Here is an 18992-nt window from a genome sequence, read left to right as displayed (position 1 = left end):
AAGGGTGGTAATGGACACCAGCAAAAGCTGTATGTTCGGCGCTACCGCCTGTTGTACAGCGAGGACGGTCTGGGCTGGACCTCTGTGAGAGACCGTGGTCATGATGAGCCAAAGGTGTGTTGGGATAAACCCACAATGCAGTACATCCCAGTGGAGGAATTTCAGAATCTGCTCAAAGCATAAAAGCCATATCCTGATCTTTTTTTCTGCTTTCTGAATTCTGAAAATGCCTTTTCCATGACCAATGAGTTGTTATACAATAAAGAGGCCATCTTTAAAGTCCATCCAAACAAAAAGGTAAGTTCTGTAGGACTTCAAGCCATTTAGATCTTTCATTTACATTAGCAATTAGGAACAAATCCAAATCGTTATTATTATTGTTTGAGGAATATAGGAGGAAGATACCTCTGGCAGCAAATGTGGGGGAAGATGCCAACCCCATCCTCTCCACTCGCTACCCAATCCCAGTGGTTTAATATACACAATATGGGTTACATGTCCTGTAAGCTGGACAAAAGAACCATAGAAGATGTACATACACAGGATGGGGTGGGGGTAGTGGCGAGGTGGGGGTTGGGATGGGAGGGAGGGGGTTCTTGCCCCACATTTTCCACCAAGGGCATATTGCCCTAACTTTCCCTTAATACAAATATACCAAATATAAATGATGAAATCTGGATAAAATCCCACAAAATTAATCTTATCTCCTCCTAGGGGATATCAATGTACATACTGGGTCAAGATCATTCCCAGACAATGATGGGCAGTGGGCCTGTGTGTGTAGTCCCCACGGCTTGTGTGAATCCAACGATGCTGGTAAAGAGCTTCTGGCATTCCTTTCCCGAAATGAAGCAACAATTTGCAACACCTGCTTTGTGAAAGGGACCATTAAGAAGAAAACCTGGCAGTATCCGAGATCTAAAGGATGCCACTGCATCGATTGAAAATACTAGGGCATGCCCGTACTATATATATATCTAAAAGTATATCCCCCCCCCCCCCCTCTATTTACATGCAATGGTTTGGTCCAAAGCTAACGGCTTGCGAGTACGGTGACAATCCCCCCCCTCTATTTACATGAAATGGTTTGGTCCAAAGCTAACGGCTAGCGGAGTTTGGTAAAGAAATCGCCATAGCGTGCACAAATGCGCAGGAAAGCGAAAGAATCGCAAATTAGTTTTAATTAGTTTTAAAACATAGTTTAACGCCAACATAGCGGCAACATAGTTTGCCAACGTGAAATAAATGAATACGCTCTCAAATGTGCCAAAAAAAAAAAAAAACGCTACCCGTACGCTCTACCCCGCCCGTACGCCCGTAAACAAAAAAAACAACGCTCTTCGCTTCCGCCCTTCGCTCTGACTGAATTGGGAGAAATAATGCGCATAAGAAATCGAGAAATTATTATTTTCTCCGGAAGAAATCGAATTACGTACCGTAATGGCGCACGCGCTGGGCTCAGCATCAGCTCGCTCTCACATCGGCCACGCCTACGCAATAACGCGTTCTGTGATTGGATGCCGGAAGTGCAGTCCTCACTGTCCGGAAGGTCGTATATCGCAGTTACGATGAATCGCAAATTAGTTTTTATTAGTTTTAAAACATAGTTTAACGGCAACATAGTTTGCAAACATGAAATAAATGAATACGCTCTCAAATGTGCCATCCGAGGCAGAGTGTGTCCGCCACGTTCGGCACACGCGATAGCTCGCTGCTCTCTGATTGGTTGAATCGTTTTTTGGACATAGCTCGGTAAGTAATTGTCCGATTAATATGAAACCTTGAAAAGGCACATCCTCGGGTCCCCAGCAATATACCTGGCAAGTTTCAAGTATATCGGACCGGTAGTTGTCGAGAAACAGCGGTCACAGACATACAAACAAACAAACAAACGTACAAACAAACATACACACAGAGATTAGTGGAATTATAGATAGATGCGATAGAGAGATAGGAGACTATGTATGGACGTATCCATGATGAGAGGTGTGGATAACCATGCAGACCATCAACTGCTGCATATTAAAGTAAGAATAACAAGGATATTGAAGTGACCCTGAAGCTATCAGTGAATGGGAGGAAGACATGATGTGAACAAGATATGTGACATCCATTGGGGTGCATATGAGACATTCAGCATGGAAGAAAGGGGACTAATTCCAACAAAGTGTGTAACTATTAATGATGAAGCTGGAGTCCCTTGCACCTCCATACAGACTCAGCAAGAGAGATGGAGGAGACACTTCTGAAAAGTGTTGAATGGTCAGTGTCGATTTAACATGGCTGAGGTTGACCAAGTCAGCCAGGCATATGAGAACGCAACTGGACGAAGCACCATACATGTTGGAGATACTGTGGCTACAAACGAGCTCAGAAATGGAAAAGTAGGTGGAAGATCAGGTATCCTGCCAGAGATGTTGGGAGCTTGAAGTCGCAAGGGTGAGTTCCTCAATCAGCTTTGCGACTTCATACATGCTATGTCAAGTGGAAAGGACGTATGTACATGAGTTCCCTTACTTGGCGTCACTGACTGCTTCATCTGGGAGAGTAGTTGTGGACATTGAGGGAAGGACTGCTCAATCTTCCTGCGATTTTGGGGCTCTGAGATGAGCTGCTTTCAAGGATCGCTGTCTAACCACCAAAACGAAGTGTCTTGTTTACCGGGAGGTGTACTATCAGCGCTGCTGTACGGCAAAGGGTGCTGGACGCCATTGCGCAAACATCTCAAGAAGTCTAGATGTCTCCACCGTAGATGTATCAGAGCAGTCATTGGCATCTCTAGATATTGATACTGCACATCAGATACATTGAGAGAATTAGGGGGGGGGGGGGTGGATCCAGAACGAATATCTGCCAAGGTGACTACATGCAGACTACAGTGGAAGCAGACCATTCCCCCAAAGGATGCTCTTTGGTTTGCTTTACAGACTTGCCCCCTTCCTGGACCTAGAAAAAGATGGAGGGACCTGATTTAATGGGATTTGAAAGCTGTGCGGGTTATGGAAGATACTTGGTATGAGGAAACTACATCTTTGAGGGCGTGCTACCTATCAGAAAAGCATGGATGGAGAAGTTATGAACCAAGCAGAGCAACAGACTGACGCCCATGGCCAGAATCAGATAGAATGTCTGGTACACATCAGAGTAATTGGGGAGAAGATAAGAAAGAGCTACATTCATCATTAGAGTTGAATTGGAAGATGGTGAGGGAAGATTGTATTTATAATCATTTATGTTATTTCGTTAAAATGGAGTGACGTGTGTGTGCGTGTGAAGTTTCCAAGATGCTAATAATTCGCCAAAAAAACATTTCCCACTAGCTGCCCAGATTATTTATTTGGCTTGTCACTGTATTATAACAAAAAAGACCACTTGAGCTTTCAATAAGTTATATTTAATCTTCCATTCCGAATTTTATTCTGCAGTCCTTCATTGGAAACTTTCACCCAGACAAGATGGAGCTGAGGAGGTTCGAGGTTGTACGAGCTCGTTACGTGCGGCTACTACCTGAGAAATGGTCTGCGAGCGGCATCGCTTTGCGCCTTGAGATCCTGGGCTGCTCGATCGCAGGTATCCTGAACCCATTCGTAAATGCCACTTGTTCCTGTGTACCTCTCCCTGCACATGATAACGTTCCATCAAGCTTGTGGTTGTGAACGTCTTTTCAATTTGCAGCATCTGCCCATCGATTGGTCAATCCAATCGGTTGTCATCGATGATGTGTGGCATTGTGCAGTTTAGCGAAGCCCTTCCTGAAATGAAGCTTTCAGGCAGAAACACGTGTCTAAGAATGAAGTTTGAAATGCAAACTTACCCCTGGGGTTGTTGTATTTTGTAATTTAAGGAATGATCAAAATTGATATGGACCTCCAATTATTTTGACAAATCCCTTTTCGGTTTCTGCTCAGCGTTTTAGTTCCAGGAATTCATATTACAAAAACAACCAGGCCAAAGTGGTCTTTTAAATTAACGCTCAAATGAAGGAGCCGACACTTTGAGGTTAGATTCTTTAACGAACATGCCCTTCAGAGTGCTCTTCCTAAAATGGCCTCCATTGTTGGCTCTTGTTTTCAGACTGGGCATGTGTTATCGTAACTAGTGGAGAAATAACAGTGCAGCTTTCAAACAATTCATCAATTTCCCCAGCAGTGGTTGTTTTAACAAACAACCAGAAAGCAGGAGCTCGAGTCGGGATGTACATTCCACGGCTAGCCAGAGCAACCCGTGAGGGGCGGCGAAAGCAGCCTGGACTCTGTACATTAGAAAGGAGGCGACAACGAGGGGATCTGAAAGAGATGGTTAAGATTATATACATATATATGTATATATATATATATATGTATAAATATAAAACATTATATATAAGTTCAAAACACACCTGGTCACAAGTGTGCCGCACTGACCGGGTCCTCAGTCGAGGTCCTCAGCATCATCCCGTTTCGGTCCTTCAACCTCGATACGGTCAGCTAAGGTGGGAGCAGGGGCACGTACACCTCCACATGCAGCAACTACACCTGGATGCGTACATACCCCCACCCGAGCCACTGCGAACGCAGACGATTTTGACGTCTTAATAGACGATTTTGGTCCTCATTGGTTAGATTTTTTGCAGTATGCCGTCCTGACGAGGGTTAATAAGCCCGAAATCTGGATTGGCGGCTCTGCTTGATGTTTAGCCAATGGGGACCAATGAATAAATCTCTGTCTGTTGACAGAGTGGCCGGGCTGAAGCCTCCAGAAGACCCTTTGGGTCGGAGGTGACGCTTTGGTCTAGGACTTCGGTCCACAGGAGATCGGGACAGCGCTCGTCACGCTGTTATGTTCGTTGATTATATATATATATATATATATATATATCTATATATATATGTATATACACACACTGCCGGGGCATGCTTGCAGTCTGCAAACAGATGCTGGGGTGCATCGCATGTGCAGACATAATAAATATGATTTTTATATATCTGATGAAGTGGATTGTGAAAGAGCTTTATTTATCTATCTATAATTCCATTAATCTCTGTGTGTATGTGTGTATGTGTGTATGTGTGTATGTGTGTATGTGTGTTTGTATGTTTGTCTGTGACCGCTGTTTCTCGACAACCACGGGTCCGATATACTTGAAACTTGCCAGGTATATTGCTGGGGACCCGAGGATGTGCCTTTTCAAGGTTTCATATTAATCGGACAAGTACTTACCGAGCTATGGCGATTTCTTTACCAAACACCGCAAGCCGTTCGCTTTGGACCAAACCATTTCATGTAAATAGAGGGGGGGGGGGGTTCTGTGGTCGTTGCGAATGGACCAAACCATTCATGTAAATAGAGGGGGGGGTTCTGTGGTCGTTACTGCCACGTGGTTTCAAAGTTTTTTTTTGTTGTTGTTGTTTGCACGCATGTTTTTTTGCACCCACGTACGGGCACGCCCTAGGATGTTTACACACACACACCCCTACACAAATTTTTTTTTTTTTTTTTTTGGCAAGGAACGGGCACCCACGTACGGGCACGTCCTAGCTTATATATAGTACGGGCATGCCCTAGTTTGTTAAATTGGGTTATGCTTGCATTTTGGAAGCAGTTAAGTAAATCTAGTAAATCAAGAATGAGTCATCAGAAAGATCTTTATTTAAATGTTTACAACTATAATATTTGCTCATGTAAATATGTCAAACATACTATGCATAAAACTATTGTTTACAATCTAATGGTTTGCTTGGCAATGTTAAGAGACGACGTTTATGGTTCCAAGTCGAAGACAAACGTTAAGGTGTGGAATTGAAACTATAAAGTGAAGTCAAAACAAACAATGATTGTCATACACTTTGTAGCTATTCCATCGTCACACATCATTAACATCTCAGAGCCAGTTTAAGTTATCAACTTGTTTAGTTATCAACTTGTTTAGTTAGCATCTTTAGTTTTTGATGTGTTTATTTAATTTAGGATAATAACGGTTGTATAACAGGGTGATAAAGACATAGCAATGCTGTCTGATCTGGGTTCAATTCTCGACCTGACAATAAACGCTGTATCCCTTGGATTAACCCCCATTTCCTGCATAAAGCAATCTAATCATTGGATAATTCATTTTGGCAATTTCAACTGTATTTGGACGATTTATCGAACGTATGACCTTGTGTCTGCGTTCAAGTTTCCGAGACAAACCGATTCTTCTTTATGTCTGGATTTTCCTGCAATGCGGATCGTAAATAAAGGGTAAATATGCATTGATGAAAACATGTTCTGAATGTTTGTTATAACCAGAATGCCTATATATATATATATATATATATATATATATATATATATATATATATATATATATATATATATATATATATATATACAGTGGTCTTAATGTATATGTAAACATGCAATACTTTAATCATCTGCCACAGTACATATACTATCTGTAAACGATAACTGTTTACCACCTCCTACCACTGTACATCGTCAGTAAATTGAAAAAAACAACTCACAAACAATTCTAGAATTATACCACCATAAAATGTAGAAACACCCATGAGCAATCATACCCATGCAAGATCAGGGGACATGCCGTTGTCCGCAGTCATGTGACCTACATGCCATTGTCTTCGCCAGTAAGCGGGAATGAAGCTCCACAGACCGACTTTTATTTTTATGGACATTGCGACAATTTTGTGATTTTTTTTTTCCAAGAATATTGGCGTGGAGGTTCCAATAATATTATCCCAAAATTTCAGCTTTCTGTCCCACCAGAAAGTACAATATATATTACACACATGCATCTCCTCTCATTTCATGATGCAAAATTATATAGATTGATATAAATATACATACGCATATGTATAGTAATCAAATCAGTGTTCCCACACAAGGCAATTCTCGGTATGTATGTATGTATGTATGTATGTATGTATGTATGTATGTATGTATATGTGTCAGAAAATCATAGAAAAAAAAACGGTTGGGCTAATCTTCACTCAAATTTGCATATGTGCTGTGGGTGCCCAGGGTCAGGTCATGGGAACAAACGATTTTTGCCTGTATGGCTTGGCCAATCCCCACCAAATTTTGCATACGGTACGTGCTGGGACACCCAGAATCAGCGCCCTCCCTCTCTGTCCGCACAAGGTAATTCTCTGTATGTATGTGTGTGTATGTCTGAAAATCATTGAAAAAAGACAATGAGCCTGAGGAGAAACTGACCTCAAACAAGGCCGACACTTTGCTTTGCTTTGGTGCACTTCCACATTTCTTTTTTTGTATACAAGATCGAGGCTCATGTAAGAGCTAACATGAATCACAAAAAGACAAACTGACATAAAACATGACATAAAGGGAGCGGGAGACAAGATGGGGAGAGAGAGGGAAGCACACAAGTAGAACATTTGAGAGCAGGGACATCGGGAGATCTGTGGGAGGGAGAGGGCTTGGGGGGAGGAGGCACGGGAAGGGAAGGGAGGGGGGGGGGTGGGAGAGGTATAAAATACATGGACATTGCTAGGACTAGGATAGTATGGACTTTAATTTTTGCTACAGCTTTAAACATCAATCTTCTCGATGTTTTTTTTTCTTTCATCCAATATGGCTGCCAGACCACGTGACCGATGACATCATAAATTTACATTTTCTGATATAATTGTTGCATAGATCATGCTCAGGAAATTTCAAACTGATCGGACTCAGTGTTGTACTTGTCAAATTCTGATGTCATAATTAAGGCACCAATGACGTCGTCGTCAACAACACTTTTTCCCCATGCAGAGTTATTTCTAATGAGCCACGTTTCAATTTTTCCCATGGAGCGGTTTCAGAGATATAGAGGTCCAGATTTTTTCATTTTTTCCAACATGGCGCCCATACCACGTGACCTATGACGTCATAGTTATCACTAAAAATTATACAGGAGTCAACGCATACCATGATGGAAATTTCGTGTCAATCGGACCAACAGTTGCCAAGAGAATGAATTTAAAAAAATGCAGACATGTACGTACGCGCCCAATCGCTTAACCACTCATTTCGCTTCGCGAACGCAGGGTAATAACCGATCTTGATTGATCAGGTGAGCCAACTTGTAATATACAGTATATGATAAAATGGATGGCAGGAAGATTTCCTTTGAGCAGGATAGACAGTCACATCACCAGAAGGTATATATACGTTGAAGGTACATAAGATTGGCTTGCATGAAAGGGGTATTTTACACAGAGAGCTTATGTTGTCCTTAATAACCTTCCTGGGAATTGCTGCTAAGAGCAAGGACAGTCCACGGCCTTAAAATAGCACCCACTTGATAAACACTAAGAATCAAAAGGGGGTGGCCGAATGTTGGGGCCCGGTCAAAGACGTACAGTGCATTCAGAAAGTATTCAGACCCCTTCACTTTTTCACATTTTGTTATGTTGCAGCCTTATGCTGAAATCGTTTAAATTTATTTTTTCCCTCATCAATCTACACTCAATACCCCAAAATGAGAAAGAGAAAACAGGATTTTAGAAAGTTTTGCAAATTTATTGAAAAGAAAAACTGAAATATCACATTGACATAAGTATTCAGACCCTTAACTCAGTACTTAGTTGGAGCACCTTTGGCAGCGATTACAGCCTCGAGTCTTCTTGGGTATGACGTGACAAGCTGTGCACACCTGGATTTGGGGATTTTCTGCCATTTTTCTCTGCAGATCCTCTCAAGCTCTGTTAGGTTGGATGGGGACCATCGGTGGACAGCCATTTTCAGGTTTCTCCAAAGATGTTCGATTGGGTTCAAGTCAGGGCTCTGGCTGGGCCACTCAAAGACCTTCACAGAGTTACCCCTAAGCCACTCCTGCGTTGTCTTGGCTGTGTGCTTAGGGTCATTGTCCTGTTGGAAGGTGAACCTTCGGCCCAGTCTGAGGTCCTGAGCACTCTGTTTCAGGTTTTCATTAAGGATATCTCTGTACTTTGCTCCATTCATTGTTCCCTCAACCCTGACCAGTCCCCCAATCCATGCTGCTGAAAAACACCCCCACAGCATGATGCTGCCACCACCATGCTTCACCGTTGGGATGGTATTGGGCAGGTGATGAGCGGTGCCTGGTTTCCTCCAGACATGACGCTTATAATTGAGGCCAAACAGTTCAATCTTAGTTTCATCAGACCACAGAATCTTGTTTCTCACAGTCTGAGAGTCCTTTAGGTACTTTTTTGCAAACTCCAAGCGGGTTTTCATGTGTCTTTCACTGAGGAGAGGCTTCCCTCTGGCCACTCTGCCATAAAGCCCAGATCGTTGGAGTGTTGCAGTGATGGTTGTCCTTCTGGAAGTTTCTCCCATCTCCACACAGGATCTCATAATAATGAGATAATATAATGAGGCTCAGCCAGAGTGACCATCGGGTTCTTGGTCACCTCTAATACCATGGGACTTCTCCCCCGATTGCTCAGTTTGGCAGGGTGGCCAGCTCAAGGAAGAGTCCTGGTTGTTCCAAACTTCTTCCATTTAAGAATTATGGAGGCCACTGTACTCTTGGGAACCTTCAATGCAGCAGAGATTTTTTGTAGGCTTCCCCAGATCTGTGCCTCGACACAATCCTGTCTCTGAGCTCTGTAGGCAGTTCTATCGACCTCATGGCTTGGTTTTTGCTCTGATATGCATTGTCAGCTGTGAGACCTTATATAGACAGGTGTGTGCCTTTCCAAATCATGTCCAATCAATTGAATTTACCACTGGTGGACTCCAATCAAGGTGTAGAAACATCTCAAAGATGATCAAGAGAAATGGGAAGCACCTGAGCTAAATTTCAAGTGTCCTAGCAAAGGGTATGAATACTTATGTCAATGTGATATTTCAGTTTTTTCTTTTTAATAAATTTGCAAAACTTTCTAAAATCCTGTTTTCTCTTTGTCATTATGGGTTATTGAGTGTAGATGGATGAGGGAAAAAATGAATTTAAACGATTTCAGCATAAGGCTGCAACATAACAAAATGTGAAAGAAGTGAAGGGGTCTGAATACTTTCTGAATGCACTGTAAGTACCTTGGGATTGGTTTGTGTGATGCTGTACTGTCTGGATATTGGGATAATTAAAATATAAAAGTAACATTTTATACATGGTGCTGTGAACGGTGGGATATTGTCTACTATGTATATTCCTTCCCCAGTTCCCCTCCCTCCAATCATTCCCTTACCACTTCCTATTTATACTCCCTTCATCCCTAGTTCCCACCTCTCTCCTTCTATCCTTTCCCATTCCCCTCCGTAACGACTACTGTGCTACCCTCTTTGGGTTGAGCTTCAGGGTGCAGATATGGTACAGTCCTGATGGGGCGAGTGGCTTCCTCCTCATGTGTCTGGGTTTCCTTGTACTTTTCCTTGTGTGTAAATGACTGAAGCTCAACTTCTTCCGATGAAATATTACAGATCGCTTGATCTTGCGAGATGAATCCATTTTCGTGATGTGGCTATATATATTACCACTTCTTTAATGGCCACTTTTATTCCCAGCTTCCTGTAGGGTCGGCCCTCTCTCGATTATGAAGAATCACTTTAAAAAATAAATATTCTCGGATCTGGTTCTGGATCTTCACCAAAATCTAATCAATTAGGCCTTGTCACACACCCAACCTGTCCACCAAATTTCATCTGAATCTGTCCATAGCGTTTTAAGATATCCTGCTCACAGACAGACAAACAAACAGACAGACAGACAAGGGTGAAAACAACCTACATACACCTTTGGTGGCGGAAGTAATAAGGTAGACACGAGTCAGCACCAACTACAACCACAACTTACAAAAGCCACTGTGATACCATCGAACATGGCTCACCATTTATACCGTGTAGGCCTCAGTCCGAGGCAATTGCGTGGGAGGTGGCAGGCGCACAAGTCCTTTGTATTATTGTATCTCCAAGAACGGCATCTTAACCCTTGGATGCAGTGATTGGGCCTCGGAGGCCCACAAGGTTTTTTTTGTTGCAAAAACTATGCTGTACAATTTTTTTGGGGAAATGAGCCTCATTTTCACCGACTTTCATGTTGTTACACAAAATTCAGTGACATGAAAAAAAAAATTCATTCAGGCTCGTGGGAAATCTCCATTCTTCACTTATAACCCGAAAATCCGACACGAATGCAGGCCTAGGGCCTTCGAGGCCCCGCATAAATGTTGTTGTTCTACTATGTTATATCATTATTTTCTTGATATGAGCCTCATTATATGCTCCTATAACTTGGTTACAAATAATACAGAGACAAAAATATGAAAATTTAAAAACTTTACACGAATACATTTGTGGGGCCTCCGAGGCCCAATGGCTGCACAGGTGTAGGTTTTTTTGACAGTTGTGGACATAGACATTCTAAATAAAAGGATTAGTGATTCATATTTTTTGAGCAAATTCACATCCATGAGCATCGACTAGAATTGAAAAAGGATATGAAAGAAAAAAATCTATAAAAAATAAAAAATAAAACAAACATTACACGAATATATCCGTTGGGCCTCCGAGGCCCAATGACTGCATAGGTGTAGTATTTTTGACCCCTGCATCTAAGGGTTAAATAAATATTTTGTGGAACTCGGTGAAGACCTCAATCAAATTGAAGAACCTCGGAAATGTATTTCTGAAAAAGTTCTCCACTTCTGAGGAAAAATGACAAAATAGAGTTTCTGACTTTCCCTGACGCCTGAGAAGAATTGTCAGCCTGAGTTGCATGTTAACGCGCACTGTCCATCGGATGGGACATGAACCCAGGGACCCGTTTGTTCGTATTCACCTGTACTGATGGACGTTAAAGGCCACACTGTATTTTACAAAGAGTGAGCCATTTATGTGATGCCTTAAACAAGTTCCCATCTCGCTCGAAAAGGTCTGACCCCAAAGTTATGGCTGGTGCCCCACTGAACACCCAGTGGACCATGGTAGAGAAGGAAACATGGCCGTGACGAGTGAAAACAAGATTTAACTGGAACAGCACTCGGTAGAGTGCACATCTTGCCTCACACACTCATTCTGAACATAAATACCATCGTTAACTGAACATGCTGCTATTATGGCTCGTATATTGCCATTATCCATATAGCTTTATTGATTATTGATTAATTATTCGGATATTTAACAACCACTTTTGTGCACATGAAGGCTAAATTGGATCAATGAAGGTGAATATGAAAAAAAATTAAACCTCTGTATTCCCCATGTCTAGTCGATCATAGGTATTAAGTTTCTCATCAATCTGTTAAGCGTTTCTGGAGAAGGTTTTAAAAAGTTTGTATTTTCAATCCAATATGGCTTGAAGACCACGTGACTAATGACGTCATAAATTTATATTCTTCACTCACATCGGGCCGGAGATCAGACATATGAAGTTTCAGATGTTTCGGATAAGGATTTACATTCAGGATAAGGACTTGGGGGGGGGGGGGGGAGGGGGGGAGGGTTGTTGAGGACTTGAAGAGGAAAAGGGGAGGGGGGGACAGAGAGTTGGGGTGGGAGGAGCAGAGAAGGGACAGAGAGTTGTGGGGGGAGGGGTTGATGCTTTGGGGTGGGTGGAGGGGGTTCAAGGACTTTCGGCGGGGAGTTTAGTACTTGGGGTGATGGGGTTAAGGACATGGGGGTGTGGTGGTTGTGGACTTTGGGTGAAGAAGGGTTTTGAACACTTGTAATGGTGTAATGAGGAAGCCATTTTAAGACAAGGTGGGGAGGGATTTGAAGAATTGCGATTGTGGAGGGGGAGGTGGGTAGGGGGGGGGGGTAGGGTACGGATGAAGGGAGGGGTGGGGAAGTTGAAGAGTTGGGGTTGGGTAGGGAGTTTGAGACTTAAAGCCACATTCTACATGGTGCAAAAAACTCTCCCTAACCCACTACAGTAATGGGGTCTGATCTTGACATATACATATGGCTATATACATCTAATATATGTTGAGATTAGACCCCATTACTGTAGTGTATACCAGGAAGCAAGTGCCACATCAGCTATTGTTGCATGCATCCTGAGCAACAGGAAATGCCTGCCACACGTTAACCTGTCTGTGGTACACAAAACAGTTCTTAGAGCAGCCAGGAATGATTTAAATTCAAAGGCTCTTCTGGCTAAAAAGTTGCATAGGCTCCGCATATTAGGCATGAGCTTAGCAGGGCTAAAACCCATACATCTCAGTAGGATTGTACTACAGCCAATACCAGGAAGATAATTAAATTCTCAATTTTATAGCCCAGTCCACCCCTCGGGGAGGGAACATCCACGGAGACGTGTTTCGGGCTTGTTGGCCCTCGTCAGCGCGTGGAGCAGGAGCTCCTCCCTGGAGTCAACTGGTCAAACCCTACCAGACATTGTTTATCTCCACCATCCTGCTCTCCCATGCCCCACCTTAACTCCCTCCCCCACTCCTTAAACCTCCTCCCCCAAACTCGGCCACTCTTCCATTTTATTCCCTTTGTATCCTCTGCACAATTCCTCTTGTCTTTCCCATCTCCCATTCCAACAACATCTTTTTCTTCTCTCCCTCCCTGATGACTTGCATACTTGCGCAGCACAAGTTGGCTTTGAGAAGTGGGTTAGTGTCACACACCTCTTCATGTTGAGCACGTGTCAAGCTTCCACCTGACACAACACAGCAAGGACTTGGGGGGCACTCTTCTCCTCCTTATACCCATCTATCTTCATCATTCTTTGTTTTTCAGTGTTTCTCTATAGCTTTGGCCTGTCATTGTCAATCTGGAGAGTCAAAGCCCTTACTGCCTGAACTCAAATGACTTGCCGTACTGTATTCATACCCTCATGTTTTTTCCCACCGACTTCTTTTATTAGAGCCGACAACCCAGTCTCCAACACATGGAGCCCAAGTGGTGGAACAAAACAGCACTGCAGGCAATTCAGGTACGAGGAAATCCACGTCGTTCTTGCAAAGCAACTCAAAAGCTAGTCTCCATTGTGACGATTCCGAGCGGAAAGGGTCGGGCCACGTTTGAACTCCTGACCATCCGGCAGGCTGTTCTGCTCCGTAGCTTGCCCGTTAATAACCAAACCACATATCACACAAATCTCCGAGGCCCACAGAAGGGTTCCAATTGGTGTGCTGGCTTCCTGGGTCACGGACTTGAGATATGGGTGGGGGTAACCAACTGGAAGTATGAACTAAGCATAAGGGGAATTCAGCAGTTTTTGACAAAATACCAACATGCATTGCCCATTTGACTTTGCTAAAGGGAGTTCAAAAAGAACATTAGAATGGCTTTTTTGTTCAAACATGTTTGCCATAACTTAGGATAACTGTGCAAGATGTCTCTGCAGATGTCTCTCTATCTCTAGGTGTCTGTCTCCTTCTCCTTTTATTTTGTTCTCGTTTTGCTTTTCTTCGTTTTTCAACTATGCTGATTCACACCTGTTGGTGGGTTTCCACCTCAGTCTTTCATGCCAGCCGGGTGGCGAGGCCTGACGTTCGACTAGAGGCGACTTGGGTAGAGATTTGCATAATTTGTTTGTGGTGCCGCCGATAACTCACCAATCTTCATGAAAGACACCGTGGAATATTTCACGTGTCCACCAACCAATACCGGCAGATGGGACGTCCGGTCTGACGTCCACCTGATGGACGGCACCTCGTAATGCAAACGATACACAAGGATGACCGGTTTACTGCTCGGTCGAGATTCAAACCCAGGCGAGATGGTTCAGAGGGGGGCGTACATGCTACCCAGGTCTAGGCTAACCCACCAGGCCCAATTTTACATCAACGCCATGTCTTATCTGGTGTAGCCCACACGCCAAACCATGCTCGCAATACATTTTGGCACGAATCTTCTTCTTTTTAATTGCTGCCCATGCTTCCTTCTTCGTCCAGATATAGTTTGGAAGACTTTTCAACAGATTTGTTTGCATCCCCTTGAAAACATCTGCTAACGGTTATTGTGGCTATTACGGCTTATTATAGACTCCGCATGCTGGGAAACATTGGTCCTTTTTCACGCCGTTGATTCTTTTCAAGATAAATGTTACAGTCTTGTTGAGGTTTACCGAACCTACAGTAAGGTAGCAGCAGTTTTCATCCATCTTGCGTATTGTAGGACTGGCCTAATGATAAGCGGGCGTCACCAACACGTTATCGAGGTAGTGGGACATCTCGATGAAGGAGAAGAGGACTCATTGGTGTTTTCTTGGTTGTGCTGGTTAAAGACGTAGAGCACGAGTGTATCATTAAACACCCTTTGCACCTTTCAGGATCTCCTCGTACACCAACTATGACAGAACCCTTACTGCAGTCCTTCGGTAAGGATCCACCAGAATAATCCATGGAGTGTCGTCTCCAGCGCGAGCATGACAACTTTGTTCATTGTGTCCTAATGTCCTTCTCCATCATATAATGCAACTCTTTCCTGGAATAACATCAGTGATCCATCGACGCCATAAACTAATTATAGATAACCTGGGCTATCTGGACACCACCATCAAGTTCCTGTACTTGGCTTCACCATCTTTGTCCTGCTCAATCTTGTCCTGTTCCACCATCTTAACTTCACCTTCTATATAACTTTCTTAACACCTCACTTTTATCATCTTTCTGTTCCGTAACTCTTCCCTAGCTCAATTTTGTCTTTACCTTCAAAAGAGATGTGACTTGAACAATCTGGTGCTGCATAGTGAAGGACATTGTGTGTGTGTTGACAGGGAGAGACCCGATTGGAAACGAATTGTTGCCTGAAATTCCCACCGATCGTGGTAAGTTCCTGTGAAGAACTCATCATCCTGCTTCTCACTCTCTCTCCATTCTTCTCTGTTTCCCACAACTTTCCTCCCTCGTCTTCATCACTCATTGACCTCACGCTGGCCTTCACTCATTCATCCATTAGCTTACTGGGAGCCAAGTATAAATTGCCTTGACCTTTAACCCTTGTCTAAATCTTGCTTCTGACGTCGGTCTGACCCCAATTAAAGATACCTGGCCCAGCTTCGATGGAGGACACGGTGCTATGATTACTGCAGCACCTTCACCAACGGCAGGCTCTGGGCTGCTGTCGTTGGACCCAATCCTGATTGCAATCATCGGGCTGAGCGCCCTGGGCATATTACTGGGAGCCGCGTGCACCGGCCTGCTCCTTTACTGCTCGTGTGTTTATGCACGGCAACCCGGGAGCCAGCGCTTGGCTGCCCTGGAACGTTACAACTTCGAACTCTACGACGGCAAGGCCAAGGGAAAGCTGAACCAGAAACACACTTCATCTGAAGCCTGAGCGACGGAGGTCTGTTATGACATAATTGTGGCGACTTGCTTTTTGGTGCAGGTCCGGCGATCTGATTGGTCTCTGGTCACAGTTTGAGGCACCAGGTGCCAGGTGCAATCTTTAAAGGGGCTTTAACAGCTACGGTCAGCATACTTTCATACCATGACTTCATTGGCCAGAAGTCCGGGCTACCATGGAAATGAAGTCACGTTTTGCAGTTGATCTGCAGGATAAACACCGGAATCTCCGTATACCATCAACCATGCTTAGAAAGTGATGGAAGCGATGGATGTTTGTTTGTTTGTTTGTTTTGCAACTCTCAAGACCAGACTGTTCAATTGTGCTCTCTGATGGAGCCACTGCAGGAACTTTGGTCAATTCCGACACATCCCGATGGGGGAAACTTTTGTGCAAAGGAGAATGATTTAAAAAATATAAAGATTTATAACAGCAGGATTTATTCATTGATCAAGTCAACTGATAGGTGCTGCAATGTACATTCCATCCTCGATCTTGTACTGGATAAGATTTACTATGGAAGTTGACCATTGGCGCTTCAAATCTTTTTGAGAACTGTGAAATTACAAGCTGTGTTCTGTGTTTTCTTAATGAATTATTTCCTTACTTACACGATCTGTTTTGCACTCACCATGGCTCCCATTTCAGTGAAATGGTTGATACAATTACTGGTTACTTGTCAGTGTCTCGTGAAGTTCCCCACCCTGCCATTCCCTCTTCACTTTCCATCTCTTCTGTGCGCTCTCTCTCTCTCTCTCTCTCTCTCTCTGTCTCTCTGTCTCTCTGTCTCTCTGTCTCTCTCTCTCTCTCTCTCTCTCTCTGTCTCTCTCTCTCTGTCTCCTTCAATTGCTTCTCCTCCTCCTCCTCCCTCGCACTCTCTCTCCCTGATTCCCTGTTTTGTAATGTTTTGTCATTGTGAGATGCTGCGCAACTTGATAGGTCTGCGTAATAACACCATCAAGGTCGTTCCTCATCGCTTATTATTTTGCACACCACAATCTCCCCACCCTAGCTCACACCCCACCCAAGGAGCACCCAACCTCAACTGCAATAAATCTATTCATTTCCATAAAAAATATATTGAAATCTTTGTTTTATTTATCATCATATTATCATCCTAGGAACTATCATGTATTACATCCCATCATTTGGTAAGAGTATATGTCAATAGAGCACACACCAAGGAGAGGGCAATATATATATATGTACATACGTGTGTGTGTGTATATTACATACACACACACACTGATATACCATACTCTGTTACAGAGCTTCGAGACTACCAAAGCAAGCATCCGAAGAGCCCTTTATAAATAAATAAATAAATAAATAAAGAAATATATACATACACACTGTATATATCTTAAAGAAAAGAAGATTGTCATTTTAATAAGAAGAAAAATTAGCATTAAATATAACTTTGAACTCCAGCTCCCTTTGTTACAGGGCAAATACTGTACTTTAATCTTCACACCCAGTAATAACCAACAATAACACCTTGAACCTGGAATCACCTTTCCGTCATTAATGATGGCAGTGTCTCAGCAGTGTTGGCACCCGGGAAAGCAGCGCACTTTCACCACAAAGGAAATTGTAATTGCTGTCTCAGAAACGGTGTTAACTGCAGCGAGGTTACCAATCAAATGCACCACTCATCCCACCTTTTACTGTGAGCAGTAACTCCAGGGAGTCTCATTGGAGGGGAAAAGAAGGGAGGTGGCAGAGAAGGAGGCGGTTGGGGAGGGAGAAACACATCATGCACATTGCACACACACACACACACACACACACACACACACACACACACACACACACACACACACACACACACGCGTGTGTGTGTGTGTGTGTGTGTGTGTGTGTGTACGTGTACGCCTATCCCCCCGGAGTTTTTCCCACTTCCCTTTGATGTGTTTATTTTGAGTATTTTCTCTTTTATCTGTTTGCTTCATTATTGTGAGAAACTAAAAGAAGATGCATCTCCCTGTATGGGGCTCCAATTTCGTTTATTCCACGCCAGTCTGGGCCATTTTGGCCACGCGATGGTAATGTGTTTTACAGTGTCCATCCTTTTAAAGGCGCCGGCACCATAACAAATACCAAATTCGTGCCCGAACTTCCTGAGCCCGAGTGGCGACTCGACCAGGATTGTCGCCTCGTGACTGCGTGGGTGGCACCAACTCTCTGCATATGGCATGGTGATGATGGTGATGATGGTGATGATGGTGGTGATGGTGGTAGTGTTGGTGGTGATGGTGATGATGATGATAGTGATGATGGTGGTGATGGTGGTGGTGATGGTGGTAGTGTTGGTGGTGATGGTGATGATGATGGTGGTGATGATGGTGATGGTGGTGATGGTGATGATGATGATAGTGATGATGATAGTGATGATGGTGATGATGATGGTGCTGATGGTGGTGATGGTGGTGATGATGGTGGTAGTGATGATGATGATGGTGGTGATGGTGGTGATGGTGGTAGTGATGATGATGATGATGGTGATGATGGTGGTGGTGGTGGTGATGATGATAGTGGTGATGGTGTTGGTGATGATGATGATGGTGATGGTGATGGTGATGATGGTGATGATGATGATGATGGTGATGATGATGATGATGGGGATGGGGATGGTGATGGTGGTGGTGATGGTGATGGGGATGATGATGGTGGTGGTGGTGGTGATGGTGATGGTGTTGCTTTAAATGACAAATCATGCACAAGTGCCCAGAGGGCACCGGGGAAGGGTTGTACCCCCACGTCGGTGGTGCCCATGGGGCTCGCTT

General features: G+C 43.6%; 1 protein-coding gene across 1 annotated transcript in view; it reads left to right on the top strand.

Annotated features, from left to right (window-relative positions):
• The window catches only part of LOC137437982 (neuropilin-2), a gene marked incomplete in the record, with an annotated part of 78558 nt that extends 61274 nt beyond the window's left edge, over positions 1-17284 (top strand). Inside the window, 6 exon segments of the mRNA XM_078766703.1 lie at positions 1-114; positions 3426-3570; positions 13778-13846; positions 15188-15235; positions 15635-15685; positions 15902-17284. Of these exon segments, the coding sequence (XP_078622829.1) occupies positions 1-114; positions 3426-3570; positions 13778-13846; positions 15188-15235; positions 15635-15685; positions 15902-16197 (723 nt within the window).
• Positions 17285-18992: the final 1708 nt, after the last annotated feature.

The sequence above is a fragment of the Myxine glutinosa genome, chromosome 12 (assembly GCF_964187855.1).
Source record: "Myxine glutinosa chromosome 12, kmMyxGlut1.1, whole genome shotgun sequence".
Taxonomy (NCBI): Eukaryota; Metazoa; Chordata; class Myxini; order Myxiniformes; family Myxinidae; genus Myxine; species Myxine glutinosa.
Note: the sequence above shows the minus strand (reverse complement) of the source record. Positions and strands in the feature narration are given on the sequence as shown.